This window comes from Chionomys nivalis, chromosome 3 (assembly GCF_950005125.1).
Source record: "Chionomys nivalis chromosome 3, mChiNiv1.1, whole genome shotgun sequence".
In the NCBI taxonomy this organism is placed as follows: domain Eukaryota; kingdom Metazoa; phylum Chordata; class Mammalia; order Rodentia; family Cricetidae; genus Chionomys; species Chionomys nivalis.
Window position 1 is genome coordinate 7,547,584 of NC_080088.1, and position 25,775 is coordinate 7,573,358.

The following is a 25,775-nucleotide window of genomic DNA, read 5'->3' on the forward strand; positions in this document are numbered from 1 at the left end:
TGTGGAAACAAAAGTGAAATCTCTTCTCCAAAGTAACATATCTTTTGACTACAGTTTTGAAGACAAAGTATTTTCAAAATACCTATCTTGGATTAATTCAGCAGCATTTATAAACAAATATCTTTTAGCAGCTGTTGCTCCTTCCTCAGCATTCAAACAATTCAAAGAGAGTATAATAGCATACAGTATCAAGATTCTCTGTGTATTTTCCATCTTTATGTGGCCTTACTTTAACCTGTATTTATTTTCTTTTTTGTTTTAACTTTTGGCTTTTTGAGACAGGTTCTCTGTGTATCTTTGTCCTGGAATTCCCTCTGTAGACCAGGCTATCCTTGAACTCACAGAGAACCATCTGTCTCTGCCTTCCCAGTGCTGGGATTAAAGGCGTGTGCTACCACACCTTGAAGTCACATAGGTCAATTTACCTCTGCTTTCCAAGTGTAGGGATTAAAGGTGTGTACCACCACACCCAACTACTCTCTTTCTTTTTTTACTTTAATAACTTTAACTTTTTTCAAGCCTGCATATATTTTTAAACACACTGTAAAACATTTAGTTTTTTTTCTTTGAATCTCTCTTTACTGTATATCTCTCTTTTTCTGACTACATGAGTCTTTAAGGAGAGGGTTAAAGCCGTGGCTTTGATGGTTGGATCCAGCCCATTCCTCAGCTTTCCAGCCTCATGGCGGAGGTACCGGCTCCATTTTTATTGCCACAACTCTATGGCGTTTCAAGGTCCTCACTAGCAAACAAGCTGCAGCATTCTGCTCACAGACCACACTCAGTCGAACTGCCTGCCTGAAAGAGTCAGAGTTTGCTCTGGCAGGACAGCCCAGAAAGCCGGCATTTTAAAACAGCGCAGCTTTTTTCCTGCTAGGACTGAAAACCGAAAAGCATGCAGTCAGCTTTTCATCAACACCGTTTAAGTGTTTTGTGGCAGGCCCTCTTAAGAGAGCTGCAGGGTTTTGCAGCTAAAGCTGAGTCAGGAAGCCTCTCTTAAATGAGAGCGCTTGCTTGCCTCTAGCAAGCAGAGCAGACCTGAGAAATTGCTGCCACCAAGAAAACATGCTTTACTCTATTCTTTCCTAAATATTCTCAGGCTTTCTGTGGATGCAGTTATCCATGTGGACGCCATTCGCAGTGATGAGGTGAGCAGGCCTGCTTTTCGTCCCACCTGGTTCCCTTTATTAATTAACCAATGAAAGCAACAGATAGATAGAAGATCACTATACCAATGCAAATCTCTACAGCATGAGACACTGGCCTGGATAAAGTACTGTCAATGCTCATTTTGTAGGACACATTCAGAAGAAGTACTTCAGGAGATGGGCACTCTGGAGTTACTGTTAACTGTCATGTGGAACAATGTTCTGTCTTCATTCCGGAAATCCTTAAACACTAACAATAAAGATACTTAATGGCCATTGGTACCTGTGTTAATTTTTTTTTAATGACAAAGGCACCCCTCTCTAGATCTTTAAAATCTAGATTGGGCCATTATTAATTGCTTAATGAAAAAATATCATTTCACTGAATTAGAATCAGTGGCTAAATTTTAATAGAGTTTAAAGCAAGTAATTTAGAATTGAGGGGGGAGTGGTGTTAGGGACTGAATTTAGGACCTCACACAGGCCAATTTCACACACTGCACCTAGGAATTTTTCAGTCTTCTTTGTTAGGGCTGCCTTGTGCTGTGAATGAAGGCACTTGTCTCTGCACAAGTTGCTTGCAACAGTTGTATATCTCAAAGCAGTTTTAGCTGAACAAAAGGTATAGCTGAAATACTATTAAGTGAGCAAACTTTTTTTTTATAAAAATTTTTTATAATTGAAGAGATAAAAAATAATATAAAAATCTAAAGACTGACTTATTTTGTAAGAATTTTTTGGTTCTAAGGTTGGTGTGTTTGTTGTTTGGGACAGAGTCTCGTGATTTAGTCCTAGTTCGGTTAGAATTTACTATCTGGAGTAGACTTGCCTGCTTCTGCTGGGGTTCTAAGTTTTTTTTTTTAATTTGATAATGTGGGAAGGTCATTTTTCAATCTGTTGTTTCATTGGTTAATCAATAAAGAAAACTGCTTGGTCTGATAGGTCAGAAAATTAGGTGGGTGGAGTAGACAGAACAGAATGCTGGGAAGAAGGGAAGTGAGCTCAGATGCCATGCCACTCCTCTCCAGGGCAGACACAATGAAGCTCCAGCCCAAGATGGATGTACACTAGAATCTTCCTGGTAAGACACCACCTTGTGGTGCCACACAGATTATTAGACATGGGTTAAAGCAAGATATGAGAGTTAGCCAGTAAGAGACTAGAGCTAATGGGCCAAGCAGTGTTTAAATGAATACAATCTGTGTGTTGTTATTACGGGTGTAAAGCTAGCCATGCAGGAGCCGGGCGGGATGAAAAGCAGGCCTGCCCGCAGCTCCTTCTACAATTTGATACATTCTAAATAAATTCACAAAACAAAATGAAATGTTAACAACAACCACAAAACAAAAAGGAACTTATTAATAAGGGTTCCAGGGCACCCACAGTCTATCCAAGTCACGGAGTCTGAGAGCAGGGACCCTGTCTCGGTACCTGATTTGCTACACTAGCTAGTCTTTCTGGATCCTGAGTTTCCATGGTGTATAGGGTTCTGGAGAGTCACAGAACTTACAGAATGAATGATTGTCTCAATCTCTCTCTTTCTACACACACACACACACACACACACACACACACACACAATTTATTGAAATGACTTACTGCTGCAGTCCAACAAAGGCTAGCTGTGAATGTAAAGTCCAGGAATCCAGCAGTTGCTCAGTCCTACAAGGCTGGATGTCTCAGCTGGTTTTCTGTATGCTGGAATCCAAAGAAGCAGGCTCCAGTGCCGTGAAGGAATGGATGTGCTGTCAAGGCGAGAGCAAGCAGGCAAAGAGCAAAGCTTCCTTCTTCCATGTCCTCACATAGACTTTCATCAGAGCTGTGGTCCATAGTAAAGATGTCTTCCTGCCTCGTGATCCTGATCAAAGGTATGAATCCTCTGACCTCAAAGGTCTGGACTAGAACTGGATTCACCCACTTCAAACCAAACAGACAATCTCTCAAGGCTGCCCTCGGTTTCTGGATTGTTGTTCATTCCAGAAATAGTCAAGCTGACAACCAAGAAGCATCACACATGGTAATTACAGATGTCCTATGGCTTCTGAGTTCACTGCAGTCCCCACCACTGACTGGGACTGCACATGGGATTTCACAGGGGAATCCTGGGGAAAACTGACGGGTCTGCTCCGGGCCAGTCAGGGCAATGTGGCCAGTCTTTCTGCCATCTGCATTATTTCTCTTTGGAGGGGGAAGCTCCCAGAGGTGAAGGGAATCAGTCTATTAACTATCTACATTAAGGGAGCCATTTTAGGGTTGACAAGAGACTTGGCTCTTGAGGTGATTCCAGGTGTCCACGGGGATGTCCCCAGCTAGGTCCTTGGGCAGCAGAGCAGAGGGTGCCTGAACTGTCCTTGCCCCACTATCACACTGATGTTTATCTCGAATATCACCATAGAATCTTCATCCGGCGACAGATGGAGATAGAAACAGAGACCCTCATCAGAGCAACGAACTGAGTCCCCAAGGTCCAGTTGAAGAGCAGAAGGAGGGAGAAGATGAGCAAGGAAGTCTGGACCACAAGGGGTTGGTCCACCCACTGAGACAGTGTGCCTGTTCTAATGGGAGCTCACCAAATCCAGCTGGACTGGGACTGAATGAGCATGTGATCAAACCAAACGCTCTGAATGTGGCTGACAATGGGAGCTGACTGAGAAGCCATTGATAAAGGCACTGGGACTTGTTTCTACTGCATGTACTGGCTGGCGTTTTGGGACCCTAATCTATTTGGATGCAAAGCTTCCTAGGCCTGGATGTGGGGGGGGGGGCCTTGGACTTCCCACAGGACAGGGAGGGAGGAGGGTGAGTGGGGGAGTGGTAAGGGAATGGGAGGAGGGGAGGAAGTGTAAATTTTTGAATGGAAAAAAAATCTAATAAAAAGAATAAAAACTGAAAAAAATAAAAAATCTTTTAAAAAAGAACTTGTTAATTTCAGTAGCTTATAACAAATACATTAGTAGGATGTCTTGGTATTAAAAATGTCTAAGATATAGTAATTATTTAATCAACATAAAGTAAAACATTGTCACCAGGCAAACAGAATGTGTGCCAGATGCCTACCAAGTCAGATGTTCTAGTTCCTATGAGGACAGCATTGAATGAGTGTAATTTCTTGTGGAGCTGGAGAGATGGTTTGGGGGTTAAGAGGACTTACTGCTTTTGTAGAGGACTAGAATTTGATTCTTAGCACCCATACTGGGTGGCTCACACTCCCCTGTAACTCCAGCTCCCGGAGATCTGATGCCCTCTACTAGACTCCAAATGCCCTCCACTAATGTGCACGACCCACCACATAGAGAGACATAGCTGAAAAATAATAAAAATAAGTCTTAAAAGTCTCCTATCCCCCCAAAACTTACATTTTAAATTAATAAAAAATGCTTTCAGTGAAGTAAGATCTGAAGACATTTAATTAAATACAATTGACTACATTTCTTTTTATTCTAGATTAGAATTATTAAGATTTCCACAGTTATACTTAAAAAAAAGAAAATCTTCTGGTTCATCAGTTTCTCGAATATTAGAGTTTACCTGTCAAATAAAAATAAAAACCACATAAAAGTATGGAAGGACTCATAGCTTTTGCTACATTTGTTTGCCAAGTAAGAGCATGAAAACACACACAGCAGCAGCAGCATTGATAGGAAAAAAGGAGATATAAATACACAATCTTATAGGACTATTTTGTTCACCAATGAACAATATGCTCCTTTACAGAAACAGGAGTATTTTTTAAGAGATTCAAAGATTTACATTTGGTAAAATCTGGTCTCCAACTCCAGGAGCTAAGATTGAGTCAGCCAGTCAAACTGACTTGACTATTTTGTCAGGATTTCTGAGTCAATTAATTTATGTGAAGTTGTGATTTAGAGGGGGAAACAACAAATCGACATTATTTTAAAGAAAACAGTTGATGTAGCAATTGTATAGTAGTTGTAAATGATGATTTAGTTATGTAGCGTTAATAAACACATTAGTTGACTGAATACTCAATGCACCCAGGGCTTTTTCAAATAATTCCTTTCTGGTGTTTGATCTAGCAGCCGGCAGGCAATTAATCCAATCAGCTACTTGGTTTTCAGAACTTACTGCCCACTAGGTCTGTAAAGACTGGTAGAGGGGACTTAGGCCGACTCAGGCAGCAAGGTGACACTCAGTGCTTAACTCTGCCCGTTTTACCACCTTAATAGGTAGAACAGCAAACTTACAAACATCTTCTTTAATATTTAAAACGGCAGGTGTTTTCCCTTCTATTCACATCCAATTGGCAGTTTTACGATATGTCTTTTTAAAGCTTCAGGATAATAGTGCAACACAGTCTGCGCTTTTCTTGAAGTTCCGGGGAATCAAACAGGCCCTTGCCAACGGTAGGCAAGTGTCCTCACCCATATCCTGTGTCTAGGCCTTACCTTTGCTGCCTTTATTTTACTGCAAATCTGTCTCAGGGTGCAGGTGTCTGGAGGCTGACCAGGCACAATTTGAACCTTGTTATTGAAAATGGGGGTTCAGTTTCACCAAGGATGCTGTGACCAGAACTTTACCAATGCTGCCAAGCCAGAACATGAGAACCCAGAGCAATCGGAGTGGAGTAGAAGTCATGTGATAACAATTTTTCCCGATCACTGAGGAAATGGGTTGGAAAGGACGCTTGTAACCGCACATCTGGGTCCTAAGAAGGCAGACCTCAAGTCTGTCCAGAGAACAGGAGAAGAGAACCAAACTATAGGAGACAGAAATTCCTGGTAGATGCAGGCGGGACCTTCTACCTCACTGTGGAACTTAAATCTCATTGAAAATTGGAGGGCATGGTATAGGCCAAAAGATACAGCCATGTTTGCTTGTACAAGTACAAACCATACAAGTTCTACACAGGGCAAGAAAGCTAGAATTAGCAAAAATAAAAAGTGCTGCCAGGAGCCGTAGCAAGTTCTAATCTGGGATAACCTTTAGATGTAACGACTTGTCAAAGCTCTCCAGGGTAGTGCTGCGTATTACAGGACGAGGAGGGAGATTTCTACTCTCAGAAATTTCAGTAACCGTGTGAACTAAATAGAGCCACAGAATGATGGGGAGGACGCTAGCATGCGCAGACACACGTGTCCCGCAGCACGTGAGACTCAGACAAGGAGACGAGGCTCTAGAACACAGTTGACTACAGAGAGAAATAGGAATAAAGGTTTGCGGGGAGATAGGTGTGATAAAATTTTTGTGGGGAGGAGGCAACAGTATGGTGAAGAATAGGCACCTTGCCACACAGGTAAGTCATGTTGGAGTAGCCATCTGAAGGACAGGTGACAGGTGACGGGAACCCATCTGCCACGGCACCCCTCAGCCTCTCCACTGCTGTCAGCATTTCCCAGTTGATAAGACTCCCAGGGAGGGGACTCATACAATTGTGGGAACTTTGGGGAACTCTATCTTCAGGCTGAAAGGGGAACTTCAGAGAAAGCCTCTCTTTGCATTTCTTTTAACGAGGACAGTGAGGTGATGTTTTTCAGACATACCTGGCTCTCTTTTAAAACACCCCACAACCCAAGCCCCACAGTTTGAGGTTTGGGATTTTTTTCTTTTCTTTTCTTGCTTCATTTTTCTTTTTTAAGACATGTTTTCAGCCCAGAAGTGCTGACACACGCCTTTAACCCCAGAACCTGGGAGGCAGAGACACGCAGATCTCTGAGAGTTGGAGGCCAACCTGATCTACAGAGCGAGTTCCAGGACAGACAGGGCGACACACACTCACATAATACTCTCAAAAACAAACAAACAAAAGACAGGTTTTCATGTATCTCAGGTTGGCCTTCAACTGGAGGATAAATGACTATGAATTTTTGATTTTCCTTCCTCCACTTCCCAGTACTTGGGATTACTTCCAAATAAGTATACATATTTTAATGATTTTGTTTTATTATGTATGTATGTTTGCCTTCATGCTTGTATGTGAACTATGTGTGTGCCTGTCACTCCAGGAGACCAGGAAGAGTTTAGAATCCCCAGAACTGGAGTTATTCACAGCTGTAAGGTGCCATGTTAACCAAACCCAGGTCTTCCACAAAAGCAGCAAAGAGCTCTCAACTGATGAGTTATCTCTTTGGCTCCTAGCGTGCATGTTTTAAACCAGTCTCCCCTAAACACAGATGGTGTGTAACCGAAGTGCTTTTAGCCTGCATGCAGGATGACATACACTGCTGGGCACCACATGCACGCAGAGACCAGAAGAAGGCATCAGAGTCCCTTGGGACTGGACTTAAAGGATTGTGCACGCTCCCGCGGGTGCTACCTAGGATTCGAACAGGCGAGAACTCCAGCGGGTTCTCAGCCTCTGTTGGGACCAATTGAGTCCTGGCCTTCAGCTGCTCTTCCCTGTCTAGAGCCTTCTAATTGAAGTTACTAGAAACTGTGCCTAGCCTAGAGGATCAGAGGATGGGATTTTCACCTGTTGGCCATTGACTGCAGTGTATTTAAGCCTACATGCTGCTATTAAAGAAGGGCTTTTGGTACCAGTGTCAGAAGGTCTGTGTGTCGGTCTGTCTCTGCGTGTGTATTCTCAACCTCCAGCCCCTTGCAGGAAGCTCACGAACTGGGTTCTAGCACTTAGAGCCCGTAGTGCGCAGCACGGCTCTAAACTGCAGAGACGCTTCTCTTGCCCTGTTTTATGGGTTCTGAAACCTGTAAATGAATCACAGACACTCCCACCAGGATGTCTGTGATTGAGGGAAGATAAGACTCAAGCTTGGTGGCAGAAAGGAAAGGTGTTAGCTCAACTTCGGGCCTCAAGGCTTCCATGGTTTGTATTTTTTCTCTGTGACAGTGGGGGGGGGAGTCAAATTTTCCTTCCATTTTGTCTTAGGGTTTTTATTGCTGTGGACACCATGACCATGGCAACTCTTATAAAGGAAAACATTTAATTGAGGTGGCTGGCTTACAGTTTCAGAGGTTCAGCCCATTACTATCACGGTGTCATACAGACAGTCATGGTGCTGGAGAGGAAGCTGGGAATCCTATGTCTTACAGGCAACGGGAAGTCAACTGAGACCCTGGTGGTATGTTGAGCATAGGGAATCTTAAAGCCTACCCATATGCTAGAGGACAGACTTCCTCCAAGGCCATACCCACTCAAAAAAAGCTCTACCTAATACTGCCACTCCCTATGAGATTATGGGGGTCAATTACATTCAAACTACCACACATTTGTTTCCAAAATTCACTATGCTTTTGAGAAAAAAAAAAAACAAACAGTTGTACTATTAATAGTTAACTTTTTTTTTTGAATCAACGTTGCTCGCTTGGGAATGGCTGTGGTAACAGGAAAGCAGGAAGGGGTATCATCTCTGGGGCTTTTGGGGGAGGGAGTTGTTGGTTTGTTTTCAAGACAGGTTTCCTCTGTGTAGCCCTGGTTGTCCTGGATCACGCTGTGTAGAAAGGCTGGCCTCGAACTCGGACATCTACTTGCTTCTGCATCCCGAGTGCCAAGATTAAAGGCATGTGCCACCACTGCCAGCCTCTCTCTCTCTCTCTCTTATTTCTTTTTCTTCGGTCCCCCTCCCCTTTCTTTTTTTCTTCGAGATAGGGTCTCTCTACCACTTTAACCTCTGGGATGAGACACTTGGGCACCTTTTTTTTTTTTATCTGTGGGGCTCGCCCCAGGGGGATTTTATACTATGTCTTTGGAAGTGTTACGTTGGCATAAACTGCAGAAACGGGAAGTATGAATAGATTTACTGATGATATAGTAGCATCACCTCTCGTTATTAGGAGGAACAGTAACCACGGGAACGCACTTTCCCCTCCCAAACCCAAGTTAGCTGGCTCCTCCCCTCTCTTCGCCCCGCCCGGGCCTCAGGCCTCTGTTTACCCTGCTCGTGCCGCGGGGGAGGTTTCCACAGGCGCAGGCTTCGCGTAAGCGCGGAAGACGCATTGCAGCAACATCCTGGGAGGCGACAGACTATACTCTCTCCTCTCATCTCGATGATCCTCTTTGTGACCTGTGGAACAACCCGGGAGCCGGCGGGTTCCGTGCCCACAGTCCTCCGGGCCGCCAGAGGGCAGTGCGGAGAAACCCCGCCCGGCTGGGCCGGGGCGCGAGGAGGACGCATGCGCACTCGGCGGTGCGTGGTTGCAGACGAGCGCCGCGCCGACCCGGCCGGAGTTGCGGCGAGTGCGCGTGCGCCGTCACGGTCTCTGCGCTCTCTCGTCCTCCCGGTCTGCGAGCGGGTGCGGAGGCGCGGTGCCGGGCGGCGGGATGTTCCGAAAGGCCCGGCGGGTGAACGTGCGCAAGCGGAACGACTCGGAGGAGGAGGAGCGGGAGCGCGATGAGGAGCAGGAGCCGCCGCCGTTGTTGCCGCCACCGGCCTCGGGCGAAGAGCCGGGCCCCGGCGGTGGCGAACGGGCCCCCACGGGGGAGTCGCTGCTCGGCCCGGGCCCGCCTCCGCCGCCCTCCGCTCACGCCCCGGGCCTCGGCGCTGAGACCGGGGGCGGCATCCCCGGCGGCGCGGAGCCCGGCAACGGGCTGAAGCAGCGCAAGAGGCCTCGTGAGAACAAAGAGGTGCCCAGGGCCAGCCTGCTGAGCTTCCAGGACGAGGAGGAAGGTAAGCCCCCGCCCGGCCCACGCGGGTCCCCGAGCCCGGGCTCGCCCTGCCGCCGCGGCGCCCCTTTTTCCGCCCCCGGCCTTCTGCTCGGCCTGGGGGCGCGTTCCCGCGCTGCCGCCAGCCGAGGCGACTCCGGCCAGTGCGTGCCCTCCTCCAGGCTGTCAGATCCGCTCAGCCACCGTGAGTGCAGGTGAAGAAGGCCCGGTGCTCCCCGGCCCGCCTCCTCTGTGCCTCGCGAGTTTCAGACTCCACGAGCCCCTCGCCGGGCTCCTGCCCCTAGTGCTCTGCAGGCCTCTGGACCTGCGGCTGGATGGCCCCTCGGTTTCGGCATCCTTGACCAAGAAGGTCGGGTTGTTGCAGACGTGGACCAAGCTGGGGCTGGGGACAGAGGTGGAGCTCCAGCCCTGGTTCCGAGTGACCTTGAGCCAATCAGTCCCACGTCGTTTGGTTTGTCTTGGTCTCTCGGTTGAAGTAAATGGGCGGAGCAGATGGCCGCGCTAGCTCCTGGCTCTTGGAGCAAGAAGAGAGATCAGGCCGCAGGGGGCTTACGTTTCTGAGTGTTAATTTTCCCTTCATCTCAATATGAAAATTATGAAAAATGAGATGAATTTCGAGTCTTGAGTCATGACTCTGAAATGCTTCCGTGTTTTTAGAAAGATGCATGCCTTGTCTTTGGCCTCCGGGCTGTTCTGTTTGAACCGGAGGTGCAGGCCGACTTTGATGGTAAATCGGCGATTTGGTGAAGTTTTTGTTATTGACTTGGATTTTCAAATAAAAAATGAGGAATAAATGACTCAAACCCAGTTTTGCAAAATGATGTACTTAGCATATTTTTAAGAGCTACTCAGACTCGGGAGACCCTTGTAATTTGGAGTATATTATTTCAGCTTCTTTGATGTAATATTTTAAGGAAACATTCTAAATTTTTTTCTGACTGGGATAGATGAAATAAGCCAAAAATTAACAGATTTTTGTGAAGTTCCTCGGGCTACCCATTAAAATTTTCAAATTTTCATTTAGTTTCTGGGACTGATACCAGTTTTTTTGGTTTTTTTTTTGAGATGGGGCCTCTATAGTTCTGGCTGCCCTGGAACTCACATTGTAGACCGGGCTGGCCTGTAACTTCGAGATCCCTCTGCCTCTGCCTCCCTAGCTCTGGGATTAAAGGCATGCACCACTAAGATTGGCAATATCAGTTTTTGAGGCTATGATAGATTGAAATAAATTTTAAATGCCTTAGTGATTTTTGCATGTGAAAATGTATTTGGGAGAACTCAAACGTGTGAAAACATGGGGAAAGGAAAATTTCTGAGTTTGTTTGCTTCAGACTTCATTTCATTTCTTTTTTTAAGAAAACGAAGAAGTTTTTAAAGTAAAGAAATCAAGTTACAGCAAAAAGATAGTTAAATTACTTAAGAAAGAGTACAAAGAAGATCTTGAAAAATCAAAGATCAAGACAGAACTCAGCACAGCAGTTGACAGTAAGTACTGAATAACTGTCTTTCCCACAGAGCTTTGCGGTCTGTATGGTGAGTGTGTTCTGCTGCCCAGTGTCTCCGTGAAGTTGCAGTGCTGTTCCGTCTTTGCTTTCGCACCCTTTGTTAACTAGGCTGTTGGCTCCTGTATCCTTGCTAGTGTAGAGGCTGCTGTATGGAGAAGAGAAAGATTGCTCGTTTCAGCCCTAGAGGCAGCCTTAGCGCTATTAAAAGTTCCTGTACTACTATTTTACAGAGACAGTCTTTGGATTCATTTGGTAGCATTTCCATTGTAGATGTAACTCTTAGAGGACTTCCCATAGGGTAACTTAATACCAGCTCTCAGCAGCCGTGTCTGACACAAGACCAGGTACATCTTCCTCTCTACACCCAGTTTGTTTGAATCTGCTTTCCCTTACCTCCCATTCTCTCTCGCTGGAGGCAGACATTCTACCAATAAGCCTGGTCCAAAGCTTAAAATGCTTCAAGCAGTTCTTTTGTATGATTGTGTGTAGTTATTATAATCTAAGTTACTCTTGTGCAGATGTTTCAGAGAAATCTTTATTCTGTAGAATTAAAGGAAGTGTTTCTTAGGTTTTCAGCTACAGGTATGCCATGAATAAGAGTGCTGTTGTATGTCAAATACACAGTGGAGTTGTGGAGATATTGTGTAGCATGTATGTAACATTACCCAGCAGAAGTGTTAGCAAAGTGAGTAGGCTAAAGAATGACCTCGGACTGTGTTTCTTGAAGGAGGACAGGGATCTGGGTAGTTGGTGACTAGGATTCCCCAGCTAGAAGACAGGATCCCAGTACCAGCAAGGATGAAGAGCAAGTCCATTTGACAAGCCATTTGGGAAGTGTGTAGTTTGGGGTCTGCGTGTGAAGGCCGCGTTATTGCCGGATGGCAAAGGGTGTGGAGCTCCAGAAGTTGGTAGCCACGATACAACTCTGGGTAGTGGTAGCCTGGAGAAGCTCAGCAGGCTTCGCACGAGGAGAGATGGAGGCCTGGGACAGTTGGGACTCAGTGGCCAGCTCTGACGCAGTCATAGTGCCACTAGTAAGCTGAGTGAGAGTGATACCTGGCTCTGGGCGATTGTCAGTGGGTTCAAAGTGGTTGCTGTTGCTGGGTGGCGGTGGTGGCACACACCTTTAATCCCAGCACTTAGGAGGCAGAGGCAGGGGGATCTCTTGAGTTTGAGGCCAACCTGGTCTATAGAATGAGTTCTAAGATAGCCAGGACTATACTGTAGAAGGTGCTGTGGGCCGCTTCCCGCCTCCCAGCTCCTGGCCATTGGCTAGCTTTACCCAAAATAATTACACGGAAACTGTATTCTTTTAAACACTGCCTGGCCCATTAGTTTTAGCCTCTTATTGACTAATTCTCACATCTTGCTTTAACCCATATTTAGTAATCTGTGTAGCACCACGAGGTGGTGGCTTACTGGGAAGGATCTTAACCTGCATCCATCTCGGAGAGGAGAACTATGGCGTCTGCCTCACTTCCCTTCTTCCCAGCATTCTGTTCTGTCTACTCCACCCACCTATGTTCTGACCTATCAAGCCAAGCAGTTTCTTTATTAGTTAACCAATGAAAGCAACACCTTGACAGATGACCCACCTATATCACTACGCAGAAAAACCTTGTCTTGGAAAACCAAAACCAAAAAACAAACAAAAATGTAGTGGTTGCTGTGGGTGTGGGAGGTGTGGAAACTGGCTTATTTGAGAACTATTCCTAGGGAAAATAGGTATACTTTCTGTATGCTTTTGCTGCTAGAAGAAGCACCCAAATTAAAGCTTTGTGCCAGAGAAAGTGAGAACTGTTGTAGATTATGTTCTGGTACAGGGAAGGCGGGTTGGGGGAGAGTATTTTTAGGAGAACTTACTATTCTCGCACTTGGAAACTGCTGCATGTTCCCCCATAGTTGTTGAGAGCCATCTTGTGTGGTGGAGTAGTGCTTAGAAGATCACAAAGGGGAAAATAAGGCCTGGTGGTGTGTGTACCACTACTGCTGGGCTCTGAATTGAAGCAGATACGAAGTTTTTAATGCCATGTTTTGTGATCTTTGGTCTTCTACCCTCTCCAAGTTCTGCTACTTACTCATTGGGGAATTTTGTGTTCTCTTTGGAGGTAGAGTCTGTGTTGGTATGTGTCATTGCTGTTCCTGAGATGACAGTCCTGGAAGCTTTTGTTCACTCATCATCTAGAACTCCTTGTTCCTCTAAGTACTTAGGTAGATAAAGATGAATTGAATTAACTTCAGGCAAAAGCAGCATCCCCCCCGCCCCAGCTTGCCTCAAACATACATAGGCAAGGGTAACCTGGAGTTTTGTTCCTCTGCTTCCCCTTTCAAATGTGGGCCGGAGTCCTAGGTATCAAACCTAGGGCTTCCTGCACACAAATAATAACTGAGCCCTACCCTCAGCTTCATAGGTGGAGGCCTAAACAGTGTTAATTTAGCATTGCTGGGGAGAGAGGATTGCTAAAAGGAAAGCATAGCCTCTAACAGAAGTGCTGTCTCTGTGCTTTGCCCGTGTAATGTTTTCAGTCACGATGTAGTACATACGAGCTTCATGGGATCTTGAAATGTACAGACGAATTTTAACTGTTGTTTGGAGATGGTATCTACTTTAACAAATTTTATTTGTTAAACTTTATTTGCCGTTTATTTTTCTGCTCTCCCTATCTGAATTTGTCCTTCATAGAACTCAGTGTATACACAGAAGTTTTTTTTTTTTTTTTTGGGTTTTTCGAGACAGGGTTTCCCTGTGGTTTTGGAGCCTGTCCTGGAACTAGCTCTTGTAGACCAGGCTGGTCTCGAACTCAGAGATCTGCCTGCCTCTGCCTCCCAAGTGCTGGGATTAAAGGCGTGCGCCACCACCACCCGGCCACATAAGTTTGAAGTGTAGTACTGCAAAAAAAAAAAAAAAAATACATAGGTGTATTTACTAAACTAGTTCTCCCCTCCCATATATATGCATACACAAAAGCTGTATACATACTATAAATATAGTAACTTTTAGCTGAGAACCAACTGGGGGTTGATGTACCCATTAGATGCCTGTTTTTAAAAAAAGAAAAGGGAGCCGGGCGGTGGTGGCGCACGCCTTTAATCCCAGCACTTGGGAGGCAGAGGCAGGCGGATCTCTGTGAGTTCGAGACCAGCCTGGTCTACAAGAGCTAGTTCCAGGATAGGCTCCAAAACCACAGAGAAACCCTGTCTCGAAAAACCAAAAAAAAAAAAAAAAAAAGAAAAGGGAAAACCCCTCAGGAAATAGCAAATGTTGATAATACAAAGAAATTGGAATATTTATGCGCTGTTGGTGAGGAAGGTAAACAACAAATATAGTTGATTTGATTTAAAAGTACTTGGTCAGAATTAATAGCTGAGATAGTTGCTGCCAGGAGCTAGACAGAGGAATATGAATAAAGTAGAAGATTCAGGAGCGCCACGTGTAACCCATGCTGAAAAGAAGCAAAACCAAGTTCCTGAAGCGGGATTTGTGTACCCATATTCATGGCATTCACAGCAGCAGCACATGGAACAGCAGTCCGTCCGCAGACAACTAGTGTGTGTGTAGACGGGCAGTGGGACACTGAAGCTTGGGAGGCAGAGTCTGACACAGACTATCATTGAATAAATCTGGGGACAGTCTACCAAAGCAGCTAATTGCCAATGGATGCAGTGTGATTTCAGTTACAGACGATAAAACAGTCAAAGATCAAGCCTGCCAGTGGTGGCACACTCCTTTAATCCCAGCACTGGGGAGGCAGAAACAGGCGGATCTCTGTGAGTTCGAGGCCAGTGTAGCCTATAAGAGCTAGCTAATTCCTGGACAACCAGGGCTCTTACACAGAGAAACCCATTCTCGAGCCCCCCACCCCCCCCCAAAAAAGTCAAAGACCACTGTTAGAAAGAAGGCTTCCAGGGACTAGACTATGCACCTAAACTGGTGTTGACACATAGGTGTGTGTTTTCAGTTTAACAGTGTGTGAAGGGTAATGGATATAAAATTATTAGTGATGGTTATACAGTGCTGTGAGTGTGCTTAATACTGAACTATACACTTTGAAAATTTTTTAAATTAAAATTATTTGGAATGTATGTGCAATGCATGCTACAAGGTGCATGTGGAAGTCAGAGGATAACTTTCAGGAAGTCAGCTCTCTCCTTCCATATGGGTAGGGAGGACGAACCTCAGCTCATCAGACTCGAGATCACCTGGATCTGCTGAGCCATCTTCATATGATATTTTCAAGTTAGGTGTTATTTACCACAGCAATAAATTGCCAAGGTGACACACAAACACTTACAATCTATAGAATCTTACATGATTTGAGTGCGTCAGATCTGATTTTAGTCAGAGAAGCCATTGGACTTGGAGGAGAAGGGAATAGACAAATCAGAGTTGAAGATGGCTCAGTGGATAAAGGGGCTTGTTGCCAAGCGTGGCCAGCATTAGTTCAGTCCCTAGAAACCCACAGTAGAAGGAGAAAATTGACTCCTGCTGGTTGTCCTTTGACCTCTATATGTAAACGGAAACATTTGCCCACACACATAAAAATTTGTTGTAATACGAGCGGCAGGGCTGCATCCCCGGCACCCGGCCGCCCGCATGGCTAGCTTATGCCCCGAAATAATTACACGGAAACTGTATTTTTTTAATCACTGCCTGGCCCATTAGTTCCAGCCTCTTATTGGCTAGCTCTTACATATTGTTCTAACCCATTTCTAATATTCTGTGTAGCCCCACGAGCTGGCTTACCAGGGAGGATCTTAACCTGCGTCTGTCTGGAGTGGGAGAATCATGGCGACTCCTGACTCGGCTTCTTTCTCCCAGCATTCTGTTCTGTCTACTCCGCCTACCTAATTTTCTGTCCTATCAAAGGGGCCAAGGCAGTTTCTTTATTACTTAACCAATGAAACAACAGATAGAAAGATGACCCACCTCCATCAAAAAATGAATATCAAAATAAATTTTTAATAAAAAGAAAATGATACTTCATCTAACTATGTGATTGAAGTCTTGGGTGTCAGGCTGCACTTAGCATGCTTTAAAAGGGCCCTTCCAAGTCCAGAAGAGCAAGCTTGTGGAGAGCATCTTTTTAGAGTAAAGTATTGCACTGCTCTTTAATCCGTACTCATTGCTCTTAGAGTGAGCATTATCAAGGTCAGTAGTTCAAGGTAAAAACACTGGGATTTTCTTGAATTTTGCCTGGAACAAGTGGTAGAGATTACGTTAGTTCTAAGTGTTAGAAACCAGGACAGTTTATCACAAAGATGATGCCCTTGTTGGAATGTAGTCTTAAATCAGCCTTCAGCTTAGGCTCTGTCTATACTCCACAGCTTCCTCCCTACTTTCCATGTCATTATTCTTAGTGTCATGTAGTTTCTACTTGTTTCTGTCTCAATTCTGGGCTTTCAGAACTATCAGGTTTTCTTTTTTTTTTTTTTTTTTTTTTTTTTTTGGTTTTTCTATACTTCGTGACATAGTCTTTAACGTTGAGTTGTGACAGTTGGGTCAGGTTTGTACAGTGTAAGTATAATTGTCGGAGTCTCTTCTAGATGAAAAATCATTTATAAAGTCACTCTTAACCATCAAAAACAGAAAACTGTCTTGAATGGGTGTCGTCGTGTTCAGGGAGGAACTGGTGTAGTGGAAAATGGAATGAAGTGTGAGCAGGCACTGGAGGGAAGGCTCAGCAGCTAAGAGCTCTGACTGCTCTTGCAGAGGCCCTGGGTTCAGTTTCTAGCACCTACATGGGGCGCCTTAAAACGGCTTATAACTTCATCTCCAGGGGATTCAGTGCCCTGGCCTCTGAGGGCACCTGCACCCGTGTGTACATCCCTACATTCACACACACACCTGCACCCGTGTGTACATCCACACACACACCTGCACCCGTGTGTACATCCACACACAACACACACACCCGCACCCGTGTGTACATCCACACACAACACACACCCGCACTCGTGTGTACATCCATCCACACACACAACACACACCTGCACCCTTGTGTACATCCACACACACACCTGCACATAAGAATAATAAAATTAAATTCTAAAACCATTACCAGTGAGTTTTAGAGAAAGATACTACAAATTTTGATAAATTTCTCAAAGAATTAACTAAAATTATATTGTATCCCTATCCCTGTTTTCTCTATATTGTATTACCCCTACCCACACGCCTATTGTGCTATTTTATATTCATGCCTGAAGTTTTTAAGTACTAGAAATAATGTAAGTTTTAGTGGATTTGAGCTCATGATTTAATAAAAAGTGCATTGATAGTTTATGAGCTTTTGTTTCCAATAAAATTCAATTGCTGTTTTTTAAAATTCAGATGACCAGCCTCTAGACAAAGCATGCCATGCTAAGGACACAAATGAAGAAGATGGAGTTGTCATGGGTGAGCATGGTGAAGATGAAATGGACATGGAGAGTGAGAAGGAGGAGGAGAAGCCCAAGGCTGGCGGCACCTTCTCAAATGCTTTATCGTCTTTGAACGCTCTCCGTCCAGGTGTGTGTTTAGTATCTCTTAGCTCAGCCTCAGGATAGCTGTGATAGGAGGAGAGTTAAGGAAATGTGTTTCTGATTAGAACACTTTTTAAAGGCAGGCTCTTTTTTTGTAAATGTAGAAACTAAAGAAAACTGAAGTTTTCCCAAGTTTATTATTACTTAAAACACACTTTAAAAATTTTGTGTATATGTGTGTATCTGTGTATGGATCTGTTCATGCTGAGTACGGACAGGTACCTGAGGAAGTGCCTAAGGAGGCTGGAGAGTGGTTGTTAGCCACCTGTTGTGGGGGACAGGAACCAAACTGGGCTTCTGGAGAGTAGCCATCTCTCCAGCCCCTCAAGGGAAACAAGTGAACTTAATAAATGCCATATGATCCTAAAACTTTTCTTTATCTCAGTTGGTTTCTTTCCCACCCCTCCATTAGATAAAGACTCTTTTTATAACTTCTACAAAACCCACAACTAATTGCTATTACTTTAATAAGTTGCAAAAAATTTGGAAATATAGAAAAAGACAAGATCTCCAGAGTAAATTGGGAGCATGGAGACCTTGGGGGAGGATTGAAGGAGGGAGGGGAGTGGAGAAAAATGTAGAGCTCAGTAAAAATCAATAAAAAAAACTTAAAAGGCCAAGAGAAGGTACAAAAGATTCTTTTATTACAATAAATTTTTGAAAAGAAGTCTTTTTCCCTCAAAGAAGTATGATTTCCCTTTATATCTAAATAAAAAAAAATCCAGGTTTAAAAAAATGGGGAAATAATTTGCAAATCTGTACACGAGCTAATCAGTTTTAAAATTAAAATTAGTGCTTCAAGTAGCCAAATGTAAATTGTGAAGAAATACCACCTGAGTTTATAATAAGATCCTCTGCTGGCCTGGGGAAACTGACTGAGCCCGTTCACCAGCTCACCAGTCGGACTGCATGTGGGCTTTAGGAAGAGACACCAGGAGGAGTGTTAGCCTTGGCGCTGACGCTGACAAGACTGTTGGGTTTACTCTTCCTACCCAGGTACTGCTGTGTTTTATGTTTCTTGACCTTTGTTTCCAGGAGAAATCCCAGATGCAGCTTTCATCCATGCTGCAAGGAAAAAGCGCCAGATGGCCCGGGAACTGGGGGATTTCACCCCTCATGATAATGAGCCTGGGAAAGGCCGCCTTGTCAGAGAGGATGAGAATGATGCCAGTGATGATGAAGATGATGATGAGAAACGCCGGATAGTTTTCTCTGTGAAAGAGAAGTCACAGAGACAGAAGATCGCCGAAGAAATAGGTAACTTGAGGAAATTGATAGCAAGCATGCTGCTTTGCCTTTAAACCTGGCCTGAGACTGTCACAGTTGCCTTTAACTGCCTTGCCTTAGAGGATTGTTCTTGCTCGAGCACAAGTATCTTCCATAGCTGATAACTTTTCAGCATTTCTTGGGTAACCAATATTGTCTTAAGTGCTTGTGCATAAATTTATATAATTTAAAAATTATATTTATATAAATATAAATTTATGTAAGTATTCTTAAGCTTTTGGTTTTGTGTTTCCCTTTGTAGAGTTGCTTTTGAGATTAAAAGAAATGAAGAAACCAGTGATTGTAAGCATAACATTAAATACTGCTTTCCCTTTAAAGAAAGTTGCTGTCATTGGAACACAGGCCAAGTGTCAAATAGATGAAAATGGGTGTGTCAGCACTTACGCTGAGTTCTTGTGAACAGGACAGGATCTTTTCCTTCTTGCTGTTGGATGTTGATCTCTCTTGTTACGGTTGCAGGCATTGAGGGAAGTGACGATGATGCTTTAGTAACTGGAGAACAAGACGAAGAACTCAGCCGGTGGGAGCAGGAGCAGATTAGAAAAGGAATTAATATTCCTCAGGTAAGCCGGGCGGTGGTGGCGCACGCCTTTAATCCCAGCACTCGGGAGGCAGAGGCAGGTGAATCTCTGTGAGTTCGAGACCAGCCTGGTCTACAAGAGCTAGTTCCAGGACAGGCTCCAAAACCACAGAGAAACCCTGTCTCGAAAAACCAAAAAAAAAAAAAAAAAAAAAATATTCCTCAGGTAAGAAAACCTAGATTTTTAAAAATGAAAAGAGAAGTAGATGGGAGGATTTTGTAACTGTCGTTAAAGTGCAAATGTCAGTGAGCCTCTGCCACTCATTTCACAGAGATCACAGAACTGGCGTGTCTTATGTATTCATAATGCCCTTAGAATAAACTGCTTTAAATTCTCCCTTTGTATTAAGAATGGTGGACAAATATCCCGTTTCTCCAATTGGTCCTCAGCAGCAGCATCTGAAAGCCCATTACAAAGGCAGTCTAGAGTCGGAAGGTGGGGGTTGGGCCTGGCACTCAGTTAAGTTGTGACAAAAGTTTGAGAATACTGCCTTGATCCAAATGTTGGGGTTTTTGTTGCTGTTGCTGCTGTTTTAATTCCAAAGACAGTTTTCCAGGTATGCAAACGAATGAGATGATCAAACATATCTTCCAAAGTAGTTCCAGTCACATGTTCTGTAGCAGCATGGGGAGAGTTGCATAATGTGAGTGCTTTTACTGGTAGTGTGGGGATTGTTGAGAGCAGAATATAGGGAAAGCCTTGGGCTAGTTGCAAGAGGCTTAGTTGTAAATTCTGATTGCCTGTTTATTTTCTGAGCACAGACAAGCCGCTTATCCTGATAAAATATTACCTGGATCATTCCATCTTTAAATTCTGGGAATCTATATTTCCGTAAATCATTAGAAATAAAACCAATGATTTTTATTAAGAACTAAGAATTTATACAACTCCATATTCATTTGATTTTGAAGAAGTCTTCATTTATTTTAATTTCTATTTGGGAACTGGGTATAACTTTTGCTTTTTGGTTTTTTTGGTTTTATTATAACACTACAGACATTTTATATTTTAAGTTTAGCTGTGAGTTTTCTCATTTTTTTTCAGGTTCAAGCAAGTCAGCCCACTGAAGTGAATATGTACTACCAGAACACTTACCAGACAATGCCTTACGGTGCATCCTATGGCATACCTTATAGTTATACAGCCTATGGATCGTCAGATGCCAAGTCTCAAAAATCAGATAACACAGTCCCTTTCAAAACTCCCAGTAATGAGATGGCTCCCGTTACTATTGATTTGGTAAAGAAACAGCTTAAAGACAGGTAGGGCAGATCAACTTTTTAAAAGACCTGTCCGCTTGCTTTCTGGTCCTTCAGGCAACTTGTAGTCTGGGGTAGCCGATGCAGAATGCCGGCAAAGAAGACTCACTGGCCCACCTTCAAAAGCTAAAAGAAGATGACTTCATGCTTTGCTCTGCTACCTTCTTGGATTACTCCTGTGGAAGCCTCAAAGTTATTAAAATGCCACTCCATGAGCTTGTCGAAGACAGTGCTGATTGCACCTCTTGGACTCTGAAAGAGTAGTGAAGAGATGGGGGGGAGACACAAAGCAGGATACTTTGGGTAGCCCTCCAAAGAACTATTTGAAGTCTGTAAACTGCCTTTTTAAATTTATTTTTTATTAATTTTTTTTTATAAGAAAAGCAGTACAGACGAAACCATTCCAAATATTTTTCTGTTCTAATAGTGGAACTAAAATGCATTATAATATTGCAAGAGTCCCGAAAACAGTGAGGTCTAGATGTAAATGTGTTATATTTATCCTTTTGTGTTCTTAAGGTTGGACTCCATGAAAGAATTACACAAAACCAATCGACAGCAGCATGAGAAACACCTGCAAAGCCGAGTGGACTCCACCAGGGCTATTGAGAGATTAGAAGGGTCTTCTGGGGGTATTGGTGAACGGTATAAATTTTTGCAAGAAATGCGAGGGTATGTCCAAGACTTGCTTGAGTGTTTCAGTGAAAAGGTAAGAATGCAAAATTACTAATCTCTTTGAATAAGGCAAAAATAGGGAGGCCTAGATAGCTTTTCTTAGAGCATCTTGTAATTCTCAGAATAATGTGCTCACTCAGGCTTAGAAGTGTTTCATTTTTACTCCATTGGTTAAGGGCAACACAGTGCCTTGTACCAATGTGTTAGATTATTGCTGGCCTGCCACGAATTGGTAGAATAAAAGGAATTCACCTAGCAGTTTTTTGTTTTTGGTTCAGGCCTAAGTTATTTTTATTTTTTTGGTGATTGTAAACATTTTGTAATTATTAGTAGTACATTACATGACAAGTCTTGTTTTGCTTTTTTAAACTAGATATTTTGGTGCTGTTTCTGTTAGTAATTTTCATCTAACCAAGCCAATGCTTCATTCATTCCAGAAGCCATTCATTATAAGTTTTTATTCATTGAACATTGCTCATTTCTTCTGGATTCATTGCTTTAGTATGACAATTGATGCAATCTTTTGAATACACTTAAGTAATGCATATGCTAACTTCCCAAGTAAGTTCCTGTTCGTTTGTGCGTTTGTTTTTGAGATAAGTGTACTCCACGCACATCGTGTAGGCGTGTGCAGTGATAATTTAGAGGTTTTAGAGGCGGGAGGAAGAGTGGTGGCGGCTCAGCGGGTGAAGGTCTCCCTATTCAAGCTCCCTGTGAACTGAAAGGAGGGAAGCGACTCCCTAGAGTCGTCCTCTTGCCTCCACACACACCGGCAAAGCATCCACATCTGTCATGCATGCATACACGATAATAAAATTAATGCAGAAAATAGGGGTCTGGCTTGATGGATTGGTTTATAAGCATTCATGTATTTCACCTTATCTTTGAAAAATATTAAATTCATGATCCTTAAATATTCTTTTTCAGAATCTCAGATAGGAAGGCACATTTTTCTTTATTGCTGATGAGATTTTCTCTAGGATCTCTAAGTGTAAAGTATAGTTGGATGATTTTGTAAAATGTTTGTTCCACTATACAATAAAACCAAGGGCTTTCAAAAGAGTAGTTAGACTTGTCTCTCTGATGGATCTTTCTGGTTCAGTTATGTGCGATCAGGTCTGGGATGGTAGCATTCATCGTGTCTTCTGTAGCACTTAGTACGGTTTGCTGCGGTTTTGGAGAAGCACCTGCAGTGTCATATTCCTTGTGGCAGGTCAGTTGTTTGGGGCCAGGCAGAAAGCACGGGCTCAGCTGTCTGCTGAGCAGGGATTGGGACAAGACTGGAAGTGGGACCTACATGCTAGAGCCAGCTAGAATAAGGACCATTGCCTGAAACAGTACTGTGTGTGGGAGTCGTCTCTGGGACCTGAAACAGTGCTGTGTGCCTGTGTGTGTGTGTGGGGGGGTGGTCTCTGGGACCTGCTGCTTTAACTGTCTTGACTTTTGCTTCAGAGAACTTACAGACTTAGGCACTCAATTGCAAGCATAATGCTAACATGTAAAGTTAGATTGTCATCCCTGGGTTAAGAAAATATGGTAGGACATAGTATCTGTTGCTGATTTATTAGTGTGTTTCCTCTCCTTGATTGCCATGGTTGCCATGTTCCTGGAGAAGTTTACTTAGGTAGTACTAGGTGGCCATAGACTCACTTTGATATTTTTGTACCAGATCTGAAGCCTTGCATAGTGAATATATTTTCAGTAAAAGGAGCAGGTATTCCCGTATTTCAGAGACACCTACTTCCCTTCATTTTCACTTCTTCATATGCATGTGGCCAGCTGTGTGTGCTTCTGAGTGAATTCTGCCATCAGTTGTCATCCTTAGAGTATTTGAAAATTCAAATTTAAAAGTAGGGATAATTGGCTAGATATGAATGTGTGTTTAGTTATGTTGTATAAATATTCTTTCAGAATAAGTTAAGCATTTCTTTTTTTCCTCTTTATTAAAGTCAGAGTGATTTTTAAGCTTATCTGTAAATCATTCTAACGTCCATGCTTTAGTTTCCCCTCCAGTCATCTTGCTGTGTTTTTCTCCTTAAATTTGCTCCTATATATAGTAATAATGATAGCTTTTATTTTGGAGAGGATAAAGAAATTGTGCAAACTCTTAAGATAAGTCGATATTGTAAACTCTTTACGATGCCAGCGCAGGCTTGAGCTCTCCCAGTGGGGATGTCTTTAGTCCGGCATGCTTGTGAAAAGGAGGTTGTGTGAGTATAAATGAGAAGTCACACTGGTACAGCAGTGATTGGGACATAAAGTTTTAGGTTAGATAGTGACTTTAAACCACAGAACACTCATTGCTGATTTGGGGCCATTGCTGCCTCTAGTGTGGCAGATTAGAGAACAAAGTGCCTCCATCAGTTTGACCTCTCTGAACATTTGCCGCTTTCACAACAGGATCGTGCAAGAGTATAAAACTGCTGTATACAGACATGTTTGTATCCCACCCGCCTTTTTTATTTTCCATGTACAGTCTGTTTGGTTCATGTAGTGGGAGCTGCGGTGGGCTGCGTTCGGGCCACCCTGGCTCCCGCATGGCTTCCCGCCACCCAGCTAGCTTATGCCCCGAAATAACAACACACAAACTGTATTCTTTTAAACACTGCTTGGCCCATTAGCTCTAGCCCTTGCTGGCTAATTCTCATATCCCGATCAACCCATCTATAATAATCTGTGTAGCACCAGTCTTACCGGGAAAGATTCAGCATGTCTGACCTGGCGGCTGGCTGCATCACGTCTGCATCTGAGCTCACTTCCTCTTCCTCCCAGCATTCTGTTCTGTTTACTCCACCCACCTATGTTCTAACCTATGAGGGCCAAGCAGTTTCTTTATTATTTAACCAATGACCTTCCTCCATCAAGTTCAGGAAGATGCTTGCTGCCAGTGTTCCCAAACTCTAAATACAGTGTTTTTTAATTGTACCAACCACCAGGAAACTAGAGTTTCTGGTTTGTTTGGTATGTGTGGTAGCCTTTAGTGTTTTGTGAAAGTTTCATAGCATTTGGTTGTTTTTTAAAGTATTTATAAAGAAAGATGTTCTGGTTTTTTAAATTTTAGATACTATGTTCTGTAAGTCTGTATCCATTTTGTATTAAGTAAATTAGCTAGGTGTATTAGGCTGGAAAATTCTGTTGACTTTGAAAGCTGGTAATTTGTGAAGATTTATTACAAAATAAAGAAAACTTAAACATTTGCTACAAGAGAGACATTTCAGAGTTTGATTTCAGACTGGTTAGTTATAGCTAGAAATTTTATTTACCTCTTTAGGATATTCAGTAGAGCTGCACACTAGTGTGACGTTATAGTGTCCTTGGTGTATGTAAGTAAATGGTGCAGCAACCTAGAGCTTGACAGCTCGACAGACTTGTTACCTACCATAGGTAGAGCTGTTGTAGCAGGTTTTGGCACAACACAACAATCCTTTAAGCCAGAAAGTTTACCAAATGTGGTATGTGCCTATAATTGCAGCATTCAGGAAGATAAAACAGGAGGGTGCTTGGGCCCATATTGAGTTCTAAACCAGCTGAAGCTACACAGAGAGACTTCATCTTCAAAAATAAAAATAGAAAAAGAAACCTACAAAATTGCTATCTATGTAGTTCATGTTGCTGGAAAACTAAAATGTAAACTTAGAAGACTCCTAAAACACACGTTATCTCTGAAGATGAAGCGCCCAAAGCTTTTCCTTATTCTATTAACAGAAACGGTCCATTTCTTGAGTCCCTTTGCTGTGGTGACCAGGCACTGGACGTGTAGTTGTAAGCAGCGGTGCTCACTCAGCGCTGCGCTGGTCTTGGTGGGACTCAGGCTTGTTTTGTCCATAGAGTACTTTTTCAGAAACCGGAAATAGCATGGAGCCCTCAGACGAGCAGCAGCCGAGGAGTTTGGTGTTACGGAGTGTGTTGTGTTTTTACAGGTACCACTGATCAATGAACTTGAATCAGCAATACATCAGCTGTACAAACAGCGAGCTTCCCGCCTTGTCCAAAGACGACAAGATGATATTAAAGATGAATCTTCGGAGTTTTCAAGCCATTCAAGTCAGTCCATCTTGAAGGTTTTTATTTTTCATTAAACAACCTTGTTTACTTAGTGCAGCCTAATTGAAAATTAGACCGTTTTCTTTTAAAGAGTTTCCTTGTCCATCAGTTAGGTAGATCAAAGGTTGTAACGCATGGACTTGGATTTTGTTTAAGAATCCGTATGACCTAACCAA

General features: G+C 43.4%; 1 protein-coding gene across 1 annotated transcript in view; it reads left to right on the plus strand.

Moving 5' to 3' along the window:
- The first annotated feature begins 9,278 nt into the window (after positions 1-9,278).
- The window catches only part of Paxbp1 (PAX3 and PAX7 binding protein 1), a 32,672-nt gene continuing 16,175 nt past the window's right edge, over positions 9,279-25,775 (plus strand). Inside the window, exons 1-8 of the mRNA XM_057763851.1 lie at positions 9,279-9,730; positions 11,083-11,211; positions 17,563-17,739; positions 18,789-19,010; positions 19,500-19,603; positions 20,666-20,883; positions 21,400-21,589; positions 25,476-25,599. Of these exons, the coding sequence (XP_057619834.1) occupies positions 9,385-9,730; positions 11,083-11,211; positions 17,563-17,739; positions 18,789-19,010; positions 19,500-19,603; positions 20,666-20,883; positions 21,400-21,589; positions 25,476-25,599 (1,510 nt within the window). The 5' untranslated portion in view covers positions 9,279-9,384. The remainder of the gene's footprint in view (positions 9,731-11,082; positions 11,212-17,562; positions 17,740-18,788; positions 19,011-19,499; positions 19,604-20,665; positions 20,884-21,399; positions 21,590-25,475; positions 25,600-25,775) is intronic.